The sequence below is a fragment of the Equus quagga genome, chromosome 3, assembly GCF_021613505.1.
Source record: "Equus quagga isolate Etosha38 chromosome 3, UCLA_HA_Equagga_1.0, whole genome shotgun sequence".
NCBI lineage: Eukaryota > Metazoa > Chordata > Mammalia > Perissodactyla > Equidae > Equus > Equus quagga.
The window spans coordinates 2,062,783-2,076,927 of NC_060269.1; the positions used below are offsets into that span (position 1 = coordinate 2,062,783).

General features: G+C 37.8%; 1 protein-coding gene across 5 annotated transcripts in view; it reads right to left on the reverse strand.

Moving 5' to 3' along the window:
- The window catches only part of TBCK (TBC1 domain containing kinase), a 196,148-nt gene that overhangs the window by 62,158 nt on the left and 119,845 nt on the right, over positions 1-14,145 (reverse strand). For all 5 annotated transcript variants that reach the window (XM_046656525.1, XM_046656526.1, XM_046656521.1 and 2 more), the window contains one exon: positions 9,007-9,182. In XM_046656525.1, coding sequence (XP_046512481.1) covers positions 9,007-9,182 — 176 coding nt within the window. The remainder of the gene's footprint in view (positions 1-9,006; positions 9,183-14,145) is intronic.

Below are 14,145 nucleotides of genomic sequence, written 5' to 3' on the forward strand. Positions count from 1 at the left end.
CTGTTACAAACAGGGTCCTAGGGAGCTTATGAGAATTATTCAAGATTATAAAACCCAAAAGCAACAGGGTTGAAATCTGAAACCAAGTCCATCTAACAGCACAGCGCATGCTTCCTCTGCTACAATGGCCTGCTTCGGGAATAAATACGACAGATGTATGTATAAACTAAAGTTAACCAGAGCTTTCTTCTCACAGCTGCTTTCACTCTTCCATTGTACTTGTCACAGAGTGCGGTTTATGTTTCAATTTACAAAAGCCATTTTTTATCTGTTACAGAAGCTGACACAGAATATATAGTATATAAATCTGAATTGTGATTATCCTATTTAATGAATATGCTTTTCTAGGGCATGCATACATTATTTTTTTGTACCAACTTTCTATTATACTAACATTCAAATCTGAACCAAGACTTCAAATAAACTGGATGGAAAAAGGGGTCAAAATTTCAGATAAAATGTAAAAAAAAAACTCTAAGTATTTTCAAAAAAGAATTCTATGAATATAAAAAAATTAGACAAAATATACTTTAAAAAAGCACTTTGATAAAATAAACATGGTAATTGAACGGATAATTTTTTTTAAAAAACATGAACTTATAAAAATAGACTCAAGAAGAATAGATACTCAAATATGTCCCTGATTAAAGACATTAGACTAGACGGTTTTATAGCCAAGTTTTACTGAAGCTATAAGAAACAGATAATTCCTCTTATACAAACAGTATAAGACAGCAGAAAGAGGAAGAGAGAAATATAATCTTCAGATCAAAGACTGACAAGGATAGACAGGAAAAGAAAACTATAGATTTATCTCACCTATGAATATAGGTGCAGAAATTCAATCCTAGCAAATACTAGCAAATTGAATATAGTCAGTATTTCTTTTTTTTTGTAGTGACCTAGTGGAGTTTATCTCAGGAACGCAAGAACCATTCAATATTAGAAATTTTAACAATGTAACACATTATCAGATAAAAGGAGGAAAAAGGATCCTAATCAATGTTTATCAATAGAATAGGCATTTGATAAAATGCAACATTCTTTCATGATAAGCACTCTTAGTAATATAGAAAAAGAAGGGAAACTCACTACTCAAATAAAGAGTATTTATCAAAATATCAAACTTAGTGAAATTACAAGAATTTTCCTTAAATTCAGGTACAAACAACTCTACCCACTCATCACTTCTATTTTATATATATATATATTTATATATAGTTGACTGAATTAGCTGCACAAACAACCAAGAGAATCTACAATCTACTAGATTTAAAAAGAGAATCAATTTGAAAATACTTGGTATTTACCCAAATGAGCTGAAAAAAATGTCCACACAAAAACTGCGCATGGATGTTAACTGCAGCTTTATTTATAATTGCTAAAACTTAGACGCAACCAAGATGTCCTTTAGTAGAGGAGTGGTTAAATAGACTGTGGTACATCCAGACAATGGACTACTCTTCAGCACTAAAAAAGGAGCTATCAAGACGTGAAAAGACACAGAGGAAACTTAAACACATATTACTAAGTGAAAGAAGTCAAACTTAAAAGGCTACACACTGTATGATTCCAACTATATGACATTCCCAGAAAGGCAAGCTATGGAAGCAGCGAGAAGATCAGCATTTATACCCTAGTGGTTGAGGGGGAGAGAGGGATGAATATGTGGTGCACAGTGGGTTTTTAGGGCAGTGAAACTACTCTGTATGATACTATAATGGTGGATACATGTCATTATACATTCGTTCAAACCCATAGAATGTAAAACACCAAGAGTGAACCCTAATGTAAACTATGAACTTTGGAGGATAATAATGTGTCAATGTAGGTCCATCAGTTGTAACAAATGTACCACTCTGTGGGGGATGTTGATAATAGGGGAGGCTATGTGTGTGTAGGGAGGGGCAGGGAGTATATGTGAAATCTCTGTACTTTCTGCTCAGTTTTGCTGTAAACCTAAAACTATGCCAAAAAATAAAGTCTATTAAAAAAAAAGAGAGAGAATCAAATTTGCTAAATATAAAATGAATCTAAAATAAATAATAATCTTTCTATTATATCAGTAATAATCAACTAGAAAACAGTATAAAAGATATTATTCACAAAACTAACAAAATTATTTATTCTTCACGTGGACATCTAATAGGAATCTCTAAACCCACATGTTCAAAACCGAACACTGATTTCCCCCTTCCAACCTGCTCCTCCTAAAGTCTTCCTTATACAAGTAAGTGAAAACACTAAAACACCATCTGCCTAGCCTAGGCCAAAGACTCTGGATTCATTCTTGAGCCCTTTCTTTTATACCTCACATTCAATCAGTCAGCAAAATCTGTTGGTTCTGCTTTCAAAATATATCTGACAACTTCTCATCACCTCTACTACTACCCATTCGGTCCCAGCCACCAAAGCTTCCTCCTCATCTCTCTGTTTTGTCTTTGTCCTCCTATTGTCTATTTTCTGCGTACGGTCACGGGTTGCCTGACGAAGGGGACACATCCTGAGAAATGTGTTGTTAGGTGATTTTGAAGTTGTTCAAACATTATAGAGTGCACTTACACAAACCTAGATGATACAGCCTACTGTACACCTAGGCTACATGGTATACTAATCTTATGGGACCACTACTGTATATGCGGTCTGTCCCTGACCAAAATCTTGTCATGTGGGGTGTGACTATAGCAGCTAAAGTAATCCTTTTACATGTAAGTCAGATCATGTCACCACTCTGTTCAAAATCTTCAAATGGCTTCTTGTCTCACTTGGCATAAAAGCCAAAGCCTTTAAGTTCCTATGAGATCTGACCCACTGATGTCTGTTTATCCCCTCCTACTCTCCTCTTCAGTTGTTCCATTCTATACGCAGTCTCCTTATTGTTCCCCTAACACAGTAAGCATGGTATCATCTTTGCACTTGCAAGATGGAATATTTTCCCCAAGAAATCTATATACAACTTACTCTCTCATTTCCTTTAGCTTCTCTTCTCAAATGCTCCTTATCAGCTAGAGCTTCTTCGAGTCCCATATATAAAACAGCAGCACTTCTTTACTGTTCTTCTGACTCCTCCTCCTTGGCATTCTCTATCTCCCTATTCTTCTTGATTGTCCTCAGTGGCACTGAGCCCCAACTAACACACTACATGTTTACTTTTTCTTGCTTACTGTCTGTATATCCTCCACTAAACGCAAATTCTATGAGGGCAGGTACTCTCTTTTTCACTGCTATATCCCCAGCAACCAGAACAGTGTCTGTTTTATAGCATGTATTCAAATGTATTGTTGAAAAAAAATGCAATGGTTTTTACATTATTCATTGTATTTTTCTTTACAGTTGCGATATATCATAAAAAGGAATAAAATAAGCTCTAAAGAAAAGTGAACTAAACACTGAATATTCTTCAGATGGCAACATTTCATATAAATAATGTAGCATATTTTTCTCTTCCATTATGTTGATGGAGATAACATATCTAAGAGTACACCAAGAAAGTTTGTTTTGCATCACAAAGCTTTAGCAAACTGACCCAGGACTCTGAAACTCATCATAATTAGGAAACACATAAAGAGATTTTGGGTTTAGTAACATTCAAATTATTAAACTTTTTAAACAAAAATCTCATTTCAGATGAGGGTGTTAGGGAAAGGATTTAAAACCACTTACTCAAATTTAAAATAAATAGCAACTTTTCTTGGTAAAATTTTACTTTATCATAAAATGAAAATCTCATATTACTTGAACTGTTAATATTCCTTTCCAACCTTTTAAACCAACTCTCTCCTAACCTTTCTGCTTCACTCGAGTTAGCACGTAGTGGACAAACAGCACAGAGTATGAGTGACATCAGTGAGAAGGGCAGAGCACAGATCGCAAAAAAGCTGCTCCTCCAAAACACAGCGAGAACACTGGCAGATTATCAAATAAACTTTTTCACAACTCTGGAAACTAACGAAGGTCTGCAGCGATCCGAGGAGCGCACATTCAAGAGAAACAGCCAAATCTCAGCAGAATGTGAGCCTCGTGGTGGTTTAATTTGCCCCTCTTGTTTCCCTCTCCTCAGCTCCATGGCCACCTTGAAACCAACCGTCCCACCACCCAGCAGTCTGGCAGCTGCTCGACAGAGAGTGGTTCTGGAGCTCCCGGAAGCACCATCTCAGGGGGTGGTGACTGTCTGGCCTGTCTGCCTGCCCCTGAAGCCTCTCCGCAGTGTCTGTCTTCACGTGGCCTGACCAGAGCTCTCCCAGAGCAAACAGTCTTCCCTGCAGGCATTTGTCAGCAGCAGTTGTCTATACTGCGGCTGCCTGAGGTGGCTGTGACAGTGGCACAAACAAGAATGATGGTAAACGTTAAAAATTAAAATCAAAAGCTGGGGAATGCAACGTCCACAGGGGCTCTGAAAGCTCCAACACGTTTCTGGGAATCTAGAAGCCCATCCAAGCTAGCTATTTGCACGCCCAGAAAAGACCTAAGAGGGTCCTAAACTCTCATCTTTGGTTGACCTTGAGGCTTCGAGCAGGTAGGAGGTGAAGGCTAAGGCAGAGGTGTAGACTGTCTGCCTGGGTGTTGAAGAGGTGCCCCAACACACACATAGAACCCCTCAGCAAAGGCTGGGAGACTTACTGGGCACAGAAACCGGCAGAAAAAAGATGAGCAAACACAAAGATAGATCAATTGAAATCATCCAGATTGAGGGGCAGAAAGAAAAAGGAATGTATTAGTTATTTTTGCCATTCTAATGGGTGTAAGGTGATATCTTAGTGTAGTTTTGATTTGCATTTCCCTGACGATCAGCGATGATGAACATCTTTTCATGTGCCTATTGGCCATCCGTATATCTTCTTTGGAGAAATGTCTGTTCATGTCTCCTGCCCATGTTTTGATCGGGTTGTTTTTTTGTTGTTGAGTTGTGTGAATTCTTTATATATTATGGATATTAAGCCTTCGTTGGATGTATGACTTGCAAATATTTTTTCCCAGTTAGTGGGTTGTGTTTTTGTTTCAATCCTGTTTTCCCTTGCCTTGAAGAAGCAGTTTAGTCTGCTGAAGTCCCATTTGTTTATCCTTTCTTTTGTTTCCCTTGTCTGAGAAGACATGGTGTCCGAAAAGATCCTTTTAATACTGATGTCAAAGAGTGTACTGTCTACCTTTTCTTCTAGAAGCCTATGGTTTCAGGTCTCAGCTTTAGGGCTTTGATCCATTTTGAGTTTATTTTGGTGAATGGTGAAAAAGAATGGTCAATTTTCATTCTTTTACATGCAGCCACTATGGAAAACAATATGGAGATTCCTCAAAAAATTAAAAATAGAACTACCATACGATCCAGCTATCCCACTACTGGGTATCTAACCAAAGAGCTTGAACTCAGCAATTCCAAAAGTCCCATGCACCCCAATGTTCATTGCAGCATTATTTACAATAGCCAAGACGTGGAAGCAACCTAAGTGCCCATCAACAGATGATTGGATAAAGAAGATGTGGTGTATATATACAATGGAATACTACTCAGCCATTAAAAAGAAAACAAAATCGTCCCATTTGCAACAACATGGATGGACCTTGAGGGAATTATGTTAAGTGAAATAAGCCAGACAGAGAAGGACAATCTCTGTATGACTCCACTCATATGAGGAATTTAAACATGTGGACAAAGAGAACAGATTAGCAGCTACCAGGAGAAAGGTGGGGTGTGGGGTGGGCACAAAGGGTGAAGGGGTGCACCTACAACACAACTGACAGACAATAATGTACAACTGAAATTTCACAAGATTGTAACTTATCATTAACTCAATAAAAAATAATAATTAAAAAAATGACAAAAGAATGTATAAAAATGAACTGAGCCTAAGCAATGTTTGGGACACCATCAACCATAGCAACATACAGACAGAATCCCAGAAGGAGAGGAGAGAGAGAGGGGGAAGAAAGACTATTTGAAGAAATAATGAGTGAAAACTTCCAAAATTTGATGAAAAACATTAATCTACACATCTAGGAAGCTCAATTAACTCCAAGGAGGAAAAATTCAAAGAAATCCACATTTAGACACACCATAATCAAACTATCAAAAGCCAAAGACAAACAGGGAACCTTAAAAGTTGCAAGAGAGAAGCAACTCATAAATTGGACTTCATCAGAATTAAAAACTTACGTGCTTCAAAGGACATTACTAAGAAGTGAAAAAATAACGCAAAGAATGGAAGAAAACATATGCAAATCACAGATCCGACAGGGGACTTGTATTGAGAATATATAAAGAATTCTACAGTTCAGCAATTTAAAACGACTCAATTAAAAAATGGGCAAAGGAGTTGAATAGACCTCTCTCCAAAAACGAGACACAAATGGTTAATGAACTCATGGAAAGATGTGCAGCATCACTAGGGAAATGCTCATCAAAATCACGGTGAGATGCGGCCTCACACTTGCAGAGACGGCTGTGATCAAAGAGTGGCAACGGGGGCCAGCCCCGTGGCTTGGTGGTTAAGTTTGGTGTACTCCACTTCAGCAGCCCAGGTTCACAGGTTCAGATCCTGGGCGCGGACCTACACCACTTGTTAGCCATGCTGTGGCAGCAACCCACCAAAAAAACAGAGGAATACTGGCACACATGTTAGTTCAGGGATAATCTTCCTCGGGGGCATGGTGGAAAAAAGACTGGCAACAAGTGTTGGGAAGGATGTGAAGAAATTGGAACCTTCATACATTGCTGAGGGGAACGTAAAATGGTGGAGATGCTTTGTAGAACAATTTTGCAGTTCCTTAAAAAGTTAAACATAGAGTTACAATATGACCTAGAAAATCTACTCCTAAGTATATATCCAAAAGAATTGAAAACAGGTACACAATCAAATACCTGTATATAAATGTCCACAGCAGCATTATTCATAATAGCCAAAAAAGTAGAAATAACCCAAATGTCCATTAACTGATGAATTGATTAAATAAAATGTAGTCTGCCCATAAAATGGAATATTATTCAGTCATAAACAGGGATTAACTACTAACACATGCTACAACATGGATGAATCTTGAAAACATTAGGCTAAACGAAAGAAGTCAGTCACCAAAAGGCCATGTACTGTTTGTTTCCATTTTCATGAGATGTCTAGAATAAGTACATCCAGAGAGATGTAAAGTAGGTTAGGGTTTGCAAGGGGCTGGGGAGAGGTGGACAGTAACTCGGAACAGAGTTTCTTTTTGGGGCAACAGAAATATTCTGGAATTAGTGGTGATAGCTGCACAACTTTGTGAATATCTTAAGAACCACTGAATTTTATACTTTAAAAGGGTGAAATTTATGGTATTAAAGGTGAAGTATATTTCAATTAAAAAAAAAAAAAGAACGCATCCTGTGATGTCATAAAGACCTGGGGCTCAATTTTGCAGTTACTATTTCCTAGCTGTATAAACTACTGATCCCTTTCTGGGTTTAGTTTCATGCTCCTGTTATAGAATAGGGATAACCGTGCACTTCGTTAGAGTTCTCGTGAGGATTAAATGACATATCTGCATGAGAAAACCCAGTGTATTTTCAAGCAGACACCAAGTGTTCAGATATTATTAATTCTCTTATATCTTTATTTTTACTTAATTTTTCAAACTTCCAACTCAGCCTTATTATATTGATTTCTATGCTTAATCACCTCCTCCTTCCTTCATCATACACTATTATGGTTTCCTAAAAACTGCTCATATGCCAAAGGATATCTCTCTTATATGAAGATGAGAACTAATGTTTTTCTGCTATGAAGAGAATACATTTTAAAATCTGAAAGGAAGAAAACTATGAAATAAATTTTTATATAGAACTGTTGAATTTCAAAGTTTCGAGCTATCTTACAGGTCATCTAGAACAATCCTTAGCTGATAAGTGGGTTCCTGTACCAAAATCCATTAGATGGCAATAAAACGGTCTGCTGGACAACTCCCACTGTTTTGAGAACTCCGTTCTCCTGGGGAGGCCTCATCTACTTTTGGAAAACTGTAAGGCAAATATTTACTTACTAGTGTAGGTTCTCATTTTATTCTTATCTCTTAGGATGCTTTGAAATGTCTTATAATTTTTCACATATATTCATGTAGCTGTTTTTTTCTTTATTGTCTATATTTCTGGAGGCAGAGGCTGTGATTACTAAAACTGCTTTGTATTCAACCACAATAAGAGTCATGCTTCTAACTGTCTTTAACAAATACAATTTGATCATGATGGGAAAATGTGAAAACATGGATGCTCTCATATATTTGGGAACACGAAAATCACAGAAAGTGCAAAGAGGTGGAAATTGCAAATTTTTGCAAAAACACCCAGTTACAAAAATATCTAGCTGCAAAATCTACTGTTTAACATGCATGAAAGAAAATTTTGGAATGTTTTATCATTAAAATGCTACTTTTTACAAGTTAGAGCCTATCCTATTAAATTATTAAGGTACCTAAAGAACTCTATATACATATTAATTGAAATTCACTTTCAAGGAAACAAGATACTGTGGTAATACCGGAATGTTTGAAATATATGAATTATTAAAGCTGAAAGCTTAGTAGGCTGTATTTATAAAGCCATGTGTTTAGAAAGAATAACAATGTTGAAAACCTTGAATGACAGTTTTTCAAAATGCTACTTCTTTTGTCAACCAAAAACCAATAATGGCAAATTCTTATTCTATTAACAACTCTTAGTCTTTCTCTATTTTTATAACTCTTCCTTTGCTTCTGTAATTCTCTCAGTATGTAACAAGCTGATATATAAAGAGAAACTATGATTGCATAGGAAAAAAGTGAAACCTGCTACCTGAAGGAATATGTCAAAACAATCTTCCCAACTGTGTAACTAAACAGACATAAAGGTTTTCTGAAATCGTTGCATGAATATGATCGTATATTAGAAAATAGCTACGTTACAAGGACATTTGTGATAACATTATTATGAACAATAACAATACTACAGCATATGAATTTTAACATCCATCTTCCTTTAGAGTTTGCAAATTAAATCTGCATACATACCAGATCTGTTTTTGGAGGGTCTGCACACTCGGTGGAGAAATAAGGAGTCGAACTTCTGGCTCCACTGCCATCAGAAGTCGGCCTTGGAGGCTGAGCATGCTGTCTGTAAGTAGCACTTTTAGGAGTCCAACAAAATAGATTGATTGATTCTCGTACACAGCGTTCAATGTCAATTTCTAGATAGAAAATTTAAGAAAAATCAAACATACGGAATTTAGATTGCAATGTTTATGTAAAAACACAATTTTCCTAAATGCATATATCCGAATATGGTTAAAATAACTAATTAGAAAAGATGTCAGTAAAAAAATAGGGTAGATATTAACCAGCATATTTATGACTGGAAAGGTCTTTGATACAGAGGTAATATACATAGGAAGATTATTACAGCTCCAAGTTATCGTTTGTGTATTTTGATGAGACTACAGCTCTTTAGGAGGTCAATATTCCTGATGGATAGTAAGCTATTCCTATATGGGGAAAGTGGACAGATCACAGAGAGGCAGTAAAAATTCAAGACATTGACTAGGATGGAGTTCAGCACGGACTGGCTTTTCCCTTTCTACACTCCTACCGTAAGTAAATGGCAGATAGTTCCATTTCCTCCGCAAAAGTCCAAGCGTGTCAGCTCAGACAAGCAATGGAGAAAAATATACATGTTTGAAACTACAAAGGGATAAGTTCCTTATTTCTTTTTTTGAAATAAGGAGCTTATATATAAGGTGAAAAGGACATAGGCATTTAAGTCAATCCTGTGGATGGTACGTGAGTTATGCCTTTAGAGTTGTCTGCTTTTGTAAGGCAGAAAACCCTCGGAGAAGCGGAGGGGAATGGACACTTATGGAGCATCTGTGACGTGACAGGCCTTGTATACTTTCATTCCGCCCATTTAACTCTTACGATGATTGTTGCAGACAAGTATTTTAATCCCCCTCATTTCTGCTGAAGATGAGGAAACTAAGACATAAGGAAGCTAAGTGATTTAACGTGTTAAGTCATGAGTAGAATGTCTGAAGTTACGCGAGGGTTATAAGGCATCTTTTATTCTCAATTCATTTAGATCTGGGATATGGCCAGCAAGTCCGGAAAGACCAGTTACTCAATGAAGCATTCCTTTATCTGCTGTCAGTGATGCCTGCCAACTTCACAGCTGGTTACTTCCATGGCTACACAAAGACCTCAGATTTCATCACCCCACATGCCATTCCTAGCATAAAATCTATAAAGCAGAGTTTAACATGTTTTGAGACACAGGTTTATTTATTTAAGCAATGGTCAATATAGTGAAACGTGTTTTTTAAACAGCTCTATAACATAATATCAACCTGGTATTCCACAAAGAGCAGAAGACAGACAACAACTAGAAGAAAAATCAAAGTCTGAGATACTTCTACTCCACTTTAGAAGAGATACGCTCAATTCATTTTAGAAAATTCCCAAGTAATATGATTAAGATAAAAATTTGCATCTAAAGACAGAAAATCCCGTCATCTTAAAAAGGTTTATCCACTTAACACTGTTTAATCTCCAAAAGAAAAGAATTTTGGACCACAGATTTTGCATCTGCAGTGCTCAAGTCAGTTTGATTCATCTGTCCCCAGCAAGAGCTTGAAGTCAAGTCAACGGTCCAGATCAGAGGCTGTATTTCAGTCCTTGAATCACTGGTAAGGGAAAAGTCATTTGTATCTGCTTCCAAAACACTCTACCAATACCATGAGAGGCTTGCAGTGAATCTTGAGAATTTGCTGGCATCCACCCCGATTCCACCCTGATTATCAGTACTGACAGATACCCCACTCTCCATTCACTTGACCCATGTCACCTCTCCACCTCAAAATCCTGCCAAGGCACTTTATCATAACCAAAATATTATGCACAATCTCTTCTAAACTGTATATTAAAACATGTAATTATTCTTAAGAAGTAATCGCTCATCCTAGCGCACTACTGTTTTCTATTTTGCATTATAATTTTGATATAATGCATTGTGAATAAAACATGTACCCTGGATTATGATTTCCCAGGTTTGATTCCAAGCTCCATGAGGTAATCTGTGACCCTGCAAGAAATAATTTCTCTAAATCTCGGTTTCTTTATCCTCATCCATTACTATGGTATCTCTCAGAAATACTGAACTATTTTCAAAATGATAAAACACACCTCCTGTTTATTTGGAAGAGGTAGGTAGAAAAGATCTCTCTCCTCTTGCTGTAATGGCCTTGAATTGCTTCCTAGGCCCAGTGAACAGATACTGTCCTGGCGCTTGTCTTACCATCATCTAATTCCCTTTGAGCTCTCCTACATTTGATCCCTAATTTGGGGGGTAAGATATTATTTACTCTTTGTTGATTTGCTCCATCATTTTGGTGGAACATATTTTCCAGTACTTCCAAGAAAGGGTGCACAGAGAGAAAATTAGTCTGGAATCTTCCAAGTCTTTTAATATACATATTCTGCCTGGGACTGATGACTGAACTCGGCATAGCATTCTAGGGTTGAATTTTCCTCCTTCAGCGTTGTGAAAGGCAGTGCTCCACTTTCTTCTTCTGAGAAGTCTGACGCAGTTTTCACTGAGATGTTTTGTATGTGATACTCTCCCTTCCTGACCACTTTCAGGAGCCCTGGTGTTCTGAAATTTCTTACGGATCTATGGAAGTGGGTATGATTTAACTGTGCTAGACACTTGACGGTCCTTTCGTAACCCCTCAGTTACAGTAAAAGTTCTTGTTTGATGTCTGGGATAATTTCTTTCTGTTTTTTCTCTTCTTTCTTCTATTAGAAGAATCTCGAAAACTCTGAACTGATTTTCTAGTAATTTTCCCTTTTCCTCTGACTTTCCATCTCTATTTTCGTTCTACTCCCTGAGAGATTTCCTAAGCTTCATCATCCAACTCTTTATTATAAAGCTCATTGCATTTCCACATTTTTAATTTTCAGTAAATCTTTTCTGTTCTTCGCTAGTTAAAAAAACCCTGACCTTTTGGAGTTGCAACACCTTCTCATAATTACCTTTCTGAATCTATTTCTGTGTTTAGTTTGTGTGGGTCTGAGTCTGCTTGCTGGAGGCTTTCCTTCGAGGCTGGTGATCCGTGACTCTCTGCAGTTAAAAGGACAGCACTAAAAATCGGACTGGAAGGTCTGTCTATGTGGGCAGGGCTTGGGAATGGTGGCCTCACTACAGGGTGACTTGGGGGCATGGTCGTTTGTTGGGGGACCCCCAAGTAAGGTATTTCTCCTTCTGGGGAATGCCATCTCTCCAGAGAATAATTCTCTGATATGTCTAAACTAATCCTTGACAGCACTCTGGGAATTGACCAGGAAGGGGACTGGGGATTCTAAGTACATACATTCCCTCACTCCTGCTCTCTGCTGTGCTGTTGATTCTGAGTCTTGAGATTCTCTGATTCTTTTACTACAAAGAATACCCCTCTAAATTTACAGTTTCCATGGTCATGTTTTGTATAATTTGCAAAAGTAAAGATATTTACACCACAATCAGTGAAGACTGCTGTCTTTACTTACACCACTTTTCCTCCATTCTACTTCCTCTTGTGCTGGGCAACATTACGGTGGCTGTGGACACTTTATAACCAAGAGTAAGCTAAATTAGAGGTATATTTAGTTTGGTTAAATGGGACATATTTCTGTGATTTAAAGTTACTTTTGGGTAATGACAAAGATTTTCTCTTTATCAAACTCTAGCCAGGCTCCTCTAAGCCCTTTCTTGATTATGCCTCAACCCTGGCCTAGAAAGAATTGAACAAATCACTAACATAGTTTATAAGTGTTCAAGGCCACATCCCTTGGATGACCCCAGCCCGCCTTAAAGTGGATGCCTGAGAAAAGCCAAGACTACCAAAAGAACTCACTGTTTGCCCCAGCCAACACCTGAAGATAGAGCCCGTGTCCCTGCCTCTGTGGGAAGATGGATCCCGACTTCAGCAAATGCCAGGGAGCAGATTCAAATGGGTTTCAATGGACAAAAGCCCCCCTTCTCGTTTTCTGTAGTTTTCCACTTCCTTTAGTCTTTTAAGTCCCTAGTCACCTCTTTCCCTATTCCTTCATTCTCTCTTTAAAATGCCCAGTCACCTCTCTAAAAATTGAAGTTGATTTAATTCATGCTGGACTATTCCTTATTGCAACAGTTATTACTGATTAAAACCTGTCCTCATCACTTTAGTGTCTGGCTTTGTTCATCTCTGACAGTATACTGAAGTCACTGCTAGCTCTAGGAATGACTTCCTGGAACACAGGAGCAGAAGTTGTAATGCAGTATGAATGTGTCCCAGCACCAGAAGTTTATGAGTAGGAGAAACATAGTTGAAATGTACACAGACAAAAATCAAGCCAAAAAATTCTTCCAAACATTAAACATGTAAAATTATAAGCAAAGAATCTGGTTCTCATTGATGCCTGATCAAAAGACATACTCTGCTTCCAGGCATATACTTGACAATGCTATATATACAATTATAAGCGCATCATTAACTTCCTTTTTCTTTTTTGATAGGCATTTCATAAAGTAGCATTTTCATGTTTATAGGAAACAAACCTGCAGCATCACCACAAACGGAGGGTACACTCATGTTAAGTCACACGCTTGTGCGTTCCTAACACCAACAGTGAAAACGAATCTCAACCAGCTCCGCCAGTGCAAAGACCAATGGTCTGTTTTCTCTATAGAAAACATGGTACAATTATTGTCATATGAAGAGGTGATCAATGAGTATGAAGCAAAAAGGGAGGAATACAGAGGTCAGACACTTAATAAAAATATGTTACTTTCCTGTTTTGTGATTTGTTGTGATCTCATTCTAAATATTCTTTTATGGACTACTCTTGTACTGTAATTTACATCCTCTTCTTAAAGAGGGCCAGCTCCCCACACTCACGCTGCTAAACCTGGATGTGGCCCTGTCTTCCAGTCTCCTGCTGGGTGCAGAGGAGTAGACTCTTGGCTAGCAGGGTGGGAGCAAAGATCTTTGGGGTGGGAGAAATGAACTTTTCCTTAGCCACAGATTCAACTGATTCTTCTCTGGTTCTCTCTCATTTTTCATTCACTTCCAGTTCCTGAGATGTTTTGGTGCCCTGCATCAAGACCTGGCTTGCTTCTTGCTGGTACCGTCCTTGCAGGAAGGT